The 10,402-nt window shown below is 50.2% G+C and overlaps 1 protein-coding gene across 2 annotated transcripts in view; it reads right to left on the bottom strand.

Annotated features, from left to right (window-relative positions):
• Nucleotides 1-444: 444 nt before the first annotated feature.
• The window catches only part of TLL2 (tolloid like 2), a 136,383-nt gene continuing 126,425 nt past the window's right edge, over nt 445-10,402 (bottom strand). For both annotated transcript variants that reach the window (XM_043475679.1, XM_043475680.1), the window contains 3 exons: nt 6,993-7,206; nt 3,463-3,713; nt 445-1,432 (listed from right to left, as the gene is read on the bottom strand). In XM_043475679.1, coding sequence (XP_043331614.1) covers nt 1,298-1,432; nt 3,463-3,713; nt 6,993-7,206 — 600 coding nt within the window. In that variant the 3' untranslated portion in view covers nt 445-1,297. The remainder of the gene's footprint in view (nt 1,433-3,462; nt 3,714-6,992; nt 7,207-10,402) is intronic.

Genomic DNA, 10,402 nt, shown 5'->3' with positions numbered 1-10,402 from the left:
CCACACAGGACTTACAGTTATGTAAACATTATTTTAAAATTATTCCAACATAAATACTCTTTTTTAAAGCTAACATACCACAGCTTTTAGCTCATAATGCCCATAGATGCCTTAATGAAATGCCATTCAAAACTACCTCACTGTTTAAAGTATACCTGGCGGTTCTAAAATTATGTAAACAACATCCTCTCCACTTCTCCAAAGCGAGTGCCAAATGTGATGAATTCTATTTGAAAGCTGGTGACTGAACGCTAGTTAGTCTGAGTAAGTCACCAAAGCACTCTTTAACCCAACCAGTTTCAGGAAGTTAGTCACAGGTAGACTTGTTCCACAAAGTGTTGATTCTTACATAACTTATAATTAACCAGTTTTCAATGATGTTCATGAGGGATCTGAATGGTCCCCCATAAGATGTCTTTGCACGTTTTGCAAATATAGTTTGAATTGGTTGTCAGGAATGAAAGTCAACCACAGCAAGGGCCTCCAAGGCTGGAGAAAGAGATATTATTGGCCCATGGAATCCCAAGGCCACGTGGAGTCTTCTCCAAGTCAGCGAGGGCAGGAGGACAAGTCAGGATATCTTCTTTTCAGAAGACTAGGGACTCTCACCAGCAAATGTTCTGCTGAAGTCACAACAGATGCCTTGGACCCTTAATGCAATTAGGGATGGAGAAAACCCAACATGGGCAAGCAGAGCTGAAGACACAGAGGACAAGTTGGGGGTCTCCTTGCTATGTGACAGTGATCCTCAAACACCAGCTTCCTCTGTACGATGCTTACCGTGATGCCTGTTTTAGTCCCAGCACCCATATTCTCGGGCTTCTTGGGTGATGTGTCCCTGGCAGAGAGTTAATGTCTCCAGCTAAAGCTGTGAGGATCACGTGAGCTATGGCCAGTCTTTTATCCTCATTGCCCAGCGCTGACGGAAGATGCCCTGAGTCTCTGAGACATGGTCAGCCTGCCTTACACCTATGGAAGCACATCCAGAAACAGAGCCACCCAAGGGTAGGCTTCTGCCTCATAGGAGCAAAGGGCAAAGAGAACAAACAGGCCAAGCTTAAATAGCCAGTGACATCAAATCTCAATCTTTAAAACTGCATGATTGGTAACACTGAGGCCGGAATCAAAGAAATATCTTCTCCCCTCCTTGTTCTGGCCAAATTCATCAGAAACACACGCTTCCAAGGCTAGATTTTGAGTTTTTGTTTGAGAATAATACTGTACACTGCTTTAGGGCAGATTCACAAGGTGCTATTGTTATAAAAACATTCTCAGTTCCTGTTTTTCAAGAACAACGTTATTTCTTCATGTGTAGGGCATCCTGGAACTTGGTACTGGTATATCGGGCATGAAAGCCTTTCTTGTTAATGGTGTCATCAGTATGGAATCGAATCATCAGAGAATCCCCTGCAGAGTAGATTTCTTCCAATGGCTGAGGGAGGGAGAAAGGAAAACCAGGGGGACTTTAAGCCAGTTGGCTACGGTTGGAGTATTAAAATAAGGAGGATGAGACAAAGACACAGGAGAGACGCTGAAGGACATCAAAACAAGCTGCTTTTCAAATAAAACCTTTTCAAATTCTGCTCCCAATAGCACCTCCACCCCCTTGCCCCAGCTCTACTTTTCCAAAGACAATTCTAAATGCACAGCTCATATAGAATCTATTATTATTAAGTGCATCGGTTAATTAAGTGCATCTAAGCACTTTCAGGGCTTCCCTGGTGGCTCAGATGGCAAAGAATCTCCTGCAATGCAGGAGACCTGAGTTTGATCCCTCCAAGACCCCCTGGAGAAGGGAATGTCAACCCACTACAGTATTCTTGCCTGGAGAATCCCATGGACAGAGGAGCCTGGCAGGCTACAGTCCATGGGGTAGCAAAGAGTTGGACATGACTGAGTGACTAACACACACACACGCTGAAGCATTTTCAGATTTCATCTCATGTAAAGTTACAGTCGCTTTATAAGGCAGGCACCATCTCCATTCTATGCTTGAGAATCCAGTTGAAAATCTAGTTCACAACTCAATAGTCCTCAACCTCAGGTCTTCTGACTATATAGTGTATATCGTAAATCCCCAGCACTAGGGTCACCGCTGTGATGTTCTCCCAGGAGATCTAAGACAAAGACCATCGCTGAGGCCTCTGTCTTGTCCAAGGACAAAACTGGGATGGAGTTGCTACATTTGACAGAAAGTTTTTGCCAGGTGGTAGGTGAAGGGGAGCCAGGATCCCAGGCTGCCATCTGCCAGATTCTAATGGAACCAAACTGGGCTTCCCATATATTTCACTGCTCAGGACCCTTCAAAGTTCTCCTCCACATGTGGACCCCACAGTTTGAAAGCCTTTATCTCTCAAAGGCACTGCATCAGCTAAGCCACACTGTGTCATCCTTTCTTTTTTGGAGGGTGAGAGAAGATGAAGGGATATTATTCAAAGATCCATACAAAGGCCAGTTTGAGGCCAGTTTACCACATGCACTAATGACTCCAGAATGATTTATTGTAAGTTCGGCCAGTTGCAAAGAGGCTTGAGTGATCAGCTCTGCAGGTGAAGGAAAAGACAGAGCTGGAAGCCCAGTGTGGGCAGTGCTCAGCATGATGCAGATGGAGGAGGACCAGGACACCGAACTGGTCTACGCTCTCACTGAGCGTCAACTCAGGGCCTATGGCAGGTGCTGGGGAAATGGTGATGAAAACAGGCATGCCCTGTCCTGAGGAGGTGGCCCAGAAAAAAGATGATAATGAAAACAATCATAATGACCTTGAACACAACTAATGTTTATAGTTAAAAGAGTGATTTGTAATTTGTATAAGCATTTGGTTTCTACTGGGGGAGAGAATTGGGAGTATATAGACTACACAAGAGGAGAGTTAAAAAATTTTTTTTTTAAAGGCCTGAAGGCTAAATAAAAATGGGGGTGTGGGGAGACAAACTCTCTGCAAAAGTAAGACAAACTCTCTGCAAAAGTGAAGTGAAGTGAAAGTTGCATGGGACTCTTTGTGACCCAATGGACTATACAGTCCATGAAATTCTCCAGGCCAGAATACAGGAGTGGCTAGCTGAGCCACAAGAATACTGGAATGGGTAGCCTATCCCTTCTCCAGGGGATCTTTCCCACCCAGGAATCAAACCCCAGTCTCCTGCATTACAGGTGGATTCTTTACCAGCTGAGCAACCAGGGAAGCCCAGTCTGCAAAAACAGGCAGCACTAAAAGGAAGATGCTCTTCCCTAGCTGGCCTCTGCATCAGGCCTTCCTGACCTGGTCCCTGTTACCTCACAACCTCCTCTCCACTACCCTCCGGGTTTCCCTCTCGGCTCCAGCAGGACGCGCCTCCTGGCTGGGGCCCTAAGCAGCCGCAGGGGCCGCCAGGGCTGTGACCCACGTGTGTCTGACCGCTCAGTTCATGCTCTGGGTCCCCGCGGTGACCGCCCACCACCCCCAGCATCCCCAGGACTCACCCCGGAGCCGCAGAAGCGGCCGAGCCTGGGCGCTGTGCTGTCGTAGCCGTCGAACGCCTCCATGTAGTCGTAGCCGCAGTCGGCTTCCTCCTCGACCTCAAACGTGCGGAAGATCAACTCCACGCCGTAGCCGTCCTCCGCCACGATCACCCAGTCGCAGCGGGCCTGGCTTGGGTAGTTGTTGTCCCCAAACTGGGCATGGGAATAGAGCTCTTTGGTCTGCACTTCGGCCTTCAGCCTGCCCCCACACTCTGGAGCAGAGAGAGAAGCGCGATGCCCCCTCGGCACAGAGAGGACACGCTCCGCGCCACGCACCCCACCCCCAGCAACCCCGGCCCTCTCCACACCCTCTGTACAGGCCGGTTTTCTCTACAAAGCCTAGTGTTTGCTCTGTGTGAAAGGCCAGGCAAGTTTCATCGCCCCATTTTGTTAGTCACTCAGTCGTGTCCGACTCTTTGCAACCCACGGACTATAGCCTGTCAGGGTCCTCTGTCCATGGAATTTTCCAAGCAAGAATACTAGAGTGGGTTGCCATTTCCTCCTCCAAAAAAACCCCATTTTACAGAGGAGTAAAAGAGATCCAGGAGTTTCCAGGGTTCGCTGGGGAATCCAAATTAGCACTTACACACAAACCCAGGACCTATGTACCCAGATTGGGCTATAGAGAGCCTCGGGGAACACCAGAGATACCAGGATAAAAGCCTTTCCTTCTCTCCAGTTATGGATATATGGGGCCAAGGGATGGTTTGCCCTACTGGTCGCCGGGATGTGGGATGTGGTTGGATCTTTACCACTTTGTTGCCTGGAAGCATCTGAAAAGGGCTCACTCCTGCCGACAGACTTACCGTAATCTGTTATTTTTGCCAGCAGAGGGCGCCAAAAGCGCATCAAAACTGCTGGTGAGGGCTCAAACCTGAAACCTCAGAATAGATCTGGCTTGCACCTGTTATTTCTGGAGAGGGCAATGGCAACCCACTCCAGTACTCTTGCCTGGAAAATCCCATGGACGGAGGAGCCTACTAGGCTGCAGTCCATGGGGTCGCGAAGAGTCGGACACGACTGAGCGACTTCACTTTCACTTTTCACTTTCATGCATTGGAGAAGGAAATGGCAACCCACTCCAGTGTTCTTGCCTGGAGAATCCCAGGGACGGCGGAGCCTGGTGGGCTGCCGTCTATGGAGTCGCACAGATTCGGACACGACAGGAGTGACTTAGCAGCAGCAGCAGCACCTGTATCTGGGCTTCCCTGATAGTTCCGCTGGTAATGTATCTGACCCCAATGTGGGAGACCCCGGTTCGATTCCTGGGTCAATTCCTGGAAGATCCCCATCCCCTGGAGAAAGGGTAGTCTACCAACTCCAGTATTCTTGGGCTTCCCTGATGGTCCGGATGGTGGAGGAGGGCATGGCAACCTTCTCCAGTATTCCTGCCTGGAGAATCACCATGTACAGAGAAACCTGGTGAGCTATACAGCTCATAGGGTCCCAAAGAGTTGGACGCGCCTAAGCAGCAGCAGCAGCACCTGCATTTGAGAGCCTGACCACAGGTTAGCTTTCAAAAACCCTCTGCAGGTGTTACAGGTGAGCTATGCCTCAAACTTTGGACTTGTATTCTGTAGCTTTAGCTTCTATTTTTTACTAGGATGGTAACTCTGGTTGGCCTGAGCCCATCCTACATAACACATGATAAAAACACGTACATGGGAGTGATGGGCCATTAGAGAGCAACGGAATTTTGAAGGTAAATTTCCCCACTGCAGTTCTCAGCGTGCTCCATGCCTCCACCCCATGGTGTGGCGTCCACATTGTACGGTAACGTTCACCTTGCCCGGAGGTCCCCTGCCCGCCTCCCCCAACTCTGCCCCTTGCTGTCCCCCGCCCAGCTGGAGCTCCACATCCAGCCTGGCCCCAGTCCTGTCCAACTGCCAGCTCTCAGTCCTGAATGTGCTCTGGCTTAGATTTTCTTCCAGGTCTGAGCTGTCTTTGGAAAATTTCAAATTCTTGCGATGTGGCTGGCAATGAAGTGAGGGCTGAGCAGGGTAGGATGCCTCCCACCCATCCTGCCAGATCTCCTCTCCTCTTCCCACCTGCCCTGGCCCCTGGAGGCAGACCTCTGGGTATACATGGATGAGCCCCTTGGCCCCATGATCCGGCCACAGGCAGCACTAGCAGATCAGGGAAGAGAGAGGTCAGGGCACTAGTCCCAGGCCCCTCCTTGCGTGGTCACCACAGGCTGTGTCCTTTGACTACAAGTCGCAGCTCCTGTTTGGGGGCCCTCTGCTTGCCTGCTTTTGTCTCTAGGCTTCAGGAACTGATCCCCCACCTCTGTCATTGAGGCCGAGGGGAGTGACAGCCTTACATCTTAGCAGTGGTTGCTGCACTGTCCCTGTGGTGTCCCCACATCCTGTCCAGCCCTCTGTAAACAGTCCTTTAGTAGCTTCTCAAATAATGACTCCACCTGAGTGTGCCCCTGTTTCCTGCAGGACCCTGAGCACCCTGATCACCCACACTCAGTCTGCAGGGACAAGAGGGTGAAGTCACTAGTTAGTGACTTTTAAACGTCACCAGGGAAGTGGTGATGCAGCTGTGAACAGTGGGGAGTTCGCGGCCAGGGTCAGCCAGGCTTCAAAGATGCTGGCTGTCGCTTTGTCTCATCTGATTCATATTTTCTGGCTCTGGGAAAAAACTGGGAGAAGGGGCTGTTAAAGGGATCAGAAAACCTCAAAGAAGTCATGATCATGATCGCAGACTCTGAGTGAGCCTCACTGCCGCTGCTTTGTCAGAGGGCGAGGATCAGAAAGTCAGGTTGCTTCATGGATTCTAGTCCCAGGCTGTATGAGGGCAGGAGAAGGGGGCGACAGAGGATGAGATGGTTGGATGGAATCACCAACTCCATGGGCGTGAGTTTGAGCCAGCTCCCGGAGATGGTGAAGGACAGGGAAGCCTGTCATGCTGCAAAGAGGAGTCGCAAAGAGTCGGACACGACTTAGCGACTGAACAAGTCCCAGGCTGTATCCTTTAAGTGGCTAAAGAGCAGAGCCAATGTTCTTACTGATTTTCTTCTATTTAACATGGTAAATAATGTAAGTTATAAGCATAAACATTTTCCTCCAAAGGGCTAATTAAGGCTGTTTATTTCAAGTGAGAAAAATAACGGGAAACAGAAACACTTTTGGTTTTTTGGAACTGCTTCTTGGAGGGTACAGAGGACTTCTTTCCACCATTCAGCACCCAGACACAAACCAGCAAAATTACAAATAAAAGTTTAAAAGGAGGGCAGGAGGAAGAAAGGAAGAGAGGTAAGAAGTTTGGCACTAAAAAAGGGTTGCTCACTTAATAGGTTGTCAAAGACATTAAAACAGCCCTCCCCGCATGGCTGCTCGTGTTTCATTTTAAAAGGGACACGTCATCACACACCTCCCGTCCCCACAATAATCAGAATTAAAGGTGGTCCTTTTCCTGCCTTCATCACTCATCTATCTCGGGTCCACATGGGGATTAGCTGAAGGCCAGGGCCCCAGCCCACGCACCTGTGCTGTGCACGGCCTGGAATCCTCTCCTCTGCACCGAGGCGTCCGAATAAAACCGGAGAAACAGGCTGCTGCCCGAGGCCACCACGGGGTCCGGCTTCTTGCTGCCGCAGAAACGGCCGAGGACGGGGGCCTGGCTGTCAGGCCCGTCGTACAGTTCCAGGTGGTCGTAGGCACATTCCTGGTGCTGCTCGATCTCGAACTCATTAAATGTCTGGGGATGAAAGAGCAGCGAGTGAGGCCAGGTCCTTTCAGCCGGGGTGGGTGCAGGCCCCCTCTCCGGGGACACAAGGACACGCATCTGCCCAGCGAGCTGTGCGGGGGGCGTGGAGCCCATGGCGATGGTGGCCACACTTGTGGTGAGGGTCACCACTTGGCCTCTTTTGGTCTCAGAGCAACCCTGTGAGCTACTTCCACCATGACCCCGTGGCGGATAAGACAGCTGGGGTCAGAGAGTGTCAACGAGTGTTGATGTCTGTGCTCCTCGGTCGTGTCTCACGGAGTCTCCCTCGCTTAACCATGAGACCACGGAGCTTCCTTTGGGTCAGGTGCTGTTCTCAGGGTTTGGTAAGTAGTAGTCCTCATGATCTTGTGAGGTGTCTACCGTGATAACCGCCACTTTACAGGTGAGGAAACCGAGGCACAGAGCTGTCGCATAACTTGCCCAAGGGTCACCCACTGGCAGAGCTGGGCTCGGGCCAGGAGGCCAGGAGCCCCTGCCCGCAACCTCTGCACTGCACTGTGCAGCCCCCTCGGCACAGATGACGTGAACGGCGCTTTTATGAAGTGCACGCTGCTCCACATGCTCATGATCAGAGAGGCTGGCCTGAGGTGAGTTTTCTTTCCATGCAGAGCCCTGCATTTTGTTACTTAATTCTGATGACGCTGTCAGGGAAGGGCTATGAGTATCCCCAGCGTGCAGAAGGGGAAACTGAGTCTTAGGGAAGTTAAGGGACCTGCCCACGCTCACCCAGCTAGAGGATGGAGCTGAACTTGACTCCCAGGCAGCCTGACTCCAGACCACACTCCTAACCATCACCCTCCTGTACCGCCTCTCTTCTTCTTGTCCCCCCAAGCCTGTCCCCCAAAGCAGGCCAGAGCAACCTCATAATTTCAGGCTGTGCGCCGGGCTCAGCAGCTCCAAATGTAGGACTTCTCAGGCTCTGGGCAGATGACTAGTTGATGGCCTGCCCGTGGCTACCAGGGGCATTTAAAGAGAGGGGACACTTTAAATGAAGACTTGGACCAAATGACAGAGAAGGAGAGAGAACATTACCAGGAGGGGCTAGGAAAGAGCCTCAGTTCACAGCAAGGGAGCTGGGGCAACAAAGAGAACATTACCAGGAGGGGCTAGGAAAGAGCCTCAGTTCACAGCAAGGGAGCTGGGGCAACAGGTCAGGGATGGAGGTAGAGAGGCAGAAAGAGAGGGGCCATTGGCTTTTGTAAGGGTGTTAAACACACTTGAAATGGGAAAGACTCTTCACACTTACAGACAGGGAGGAGGGGCCAGAGAGTGGGAGTAGGGCTGTGGGCAGGAGTGGGAAAGGGAGGCCGGTGGAAACAGGGTGGGCAGGGCAGTGGGAGGTGGATGGCGGACCAGAGGGCTCCCCATCATGGGATGCCCCGCGGCTGTCCCCATGCAGTCAGACACTAGCTTCTTGGTAAGCATTCAGCTCACACTCTGTGGCAGCAAAACAGTAGAGCGTGATCAATACCCACTACCCACTTCCCAAGGAAATATTTAAGAACTAGCACATATGTATGAGCCTCAGATAAACTGGAGGTCTGGGCTCACTCTGGCCACTGCAAAGAACAGGAAAAGACTTTGGGGGCAATTATTGAAATCTTGGGACCCTTCCACCGAAGCACCGGTTCCAAGAGTGCACATTGCACGTTCCCAACCCCGGGGGGAGCCATTCCCCCGCTGCTTCAAAGATTTCTGTTGCCATGACGAACATCCTCCAGCAGATGGCAGCCTTTCTCCAATGCACTCGCTTCAATTCACCCTCGCCCAGATTCAAGGCTTCTGACTGACCCAGAAGAGCAACTCAAAGTGCTTACTATAGGGACAGCCATGCATAGGAGGTGCCCACATGAGCACCCTTGGTCAGGGACCCTGACTTTACCCCCGATGCCCCAGGCCTGGCACAGAGAGACACCAGCACCTGCTGCCCAACTTGGGCGCGCGTTCATCCACCTGTCCTCCTCACTGCTCTCGCCAATAAACACCCATGTAAATCTCCAGGTGAGCGTCTGTTTATCATCACCTTCTCCTATGTTATCTCCCCTTCTCCCTGGAGATATGGTCCATAATTCAAGGGGACACTCATATATATTAATCCAAGGGGTCCATAATTCAAGGGGACGTCTATATATATTCTGAAGAGTTTAGCAATCTCCAGAGTTAGAATGACCCATTTAAAAACTGTTTGTCTGCTGGAATACAGTTTCTCCAGAAAGCAAGAGGGTTTGTCTTACACTCCAGGATCTGGGAGTCCCTGGTGGTTGAGAAGCAAGACTTGTAGGAAAAACTTATTTCTCTTTTGCAATAACCGAGCATGGTATGCAGACTACCACAATCATATGCACAGATAGGACTTTAAAGAAAGGCTTGTGTGGGAGTGTGTTAATCGCTCAGCTGTGTCTGATTCCTGTCGACCCTATGGACTGTAGCCCACCAGGCTGCTCTATTCATGGAATTCTCGAGGCGAGAATACTGGAGTGGGTTGCCATTCCCTTCTCCAGGGGATCTTCCCAACCCAGGGATCGAACCCGGGTCTCCTGCACTGCAGGCAGATTCTTTACCAGCTGAGCCACCAGAGAAACTCAAAGAAAGGCTCGGAAGATATATATGTTTAATGCAAGAGAGAATTAGCATACATAACTTAATCTCCTATTGTTAATTAGCTAACAACAGCGAGGTGCTAAGTGCTTAGTTGCTCAGCCATGTCCAACTCTTTGTTAATGGGGAAAATGTTAAGTTGTAGAGGAATATGAATAATAGAGTACTTTTGAGAAATGTGAGCAAGAAAAGGATATATGTTTTTTTCCTGTGCATACAAACACAGAAATTTCTGGAAGAATTCACAAAAAAAATGTTCAGAAAAGTAATTTCTAGAGTGAGCATGGGGGTCTGGAAATTTGGTTTTCACTTTCCAACCCTCTGACTGACTATATTTTTTTTAATATCTTGAGAATGTATCATTTGGTAAAATAGTATAACTGCAAACAACGGAATCACAAACAACACTTGAAGTCTGTGTAAAGGGTGCCAGTTCAGAGTGAACCACTGTGAACAGATGCTGTTTACACAGTGTTGCTCACCCACCACCCCGTGCTGACGGCTTCAGGTACATCCTCTTTTCTAATCTGCACAACAGCTACGGGAGGTAGGTTTTACTAGCAGCCCC

Source organism: Cervus canadensis, chromosome 8, assembly GCF_019320065.1.
Source record: "Cervus canadensis isolate Bull #8, Minnesota chromosome 8, ASM1932006v1, whole genome shotgun sequence".
NCBI classification, from domain to species: Eukaryota; Metazoa; Chordata; class Mammalia; order Artiodactyla; family Cervidae; genus Cervus; species Cervus canadensis.
This window is presented reverse-complemented; position numbering and strand designations above follow the sequence as displayed.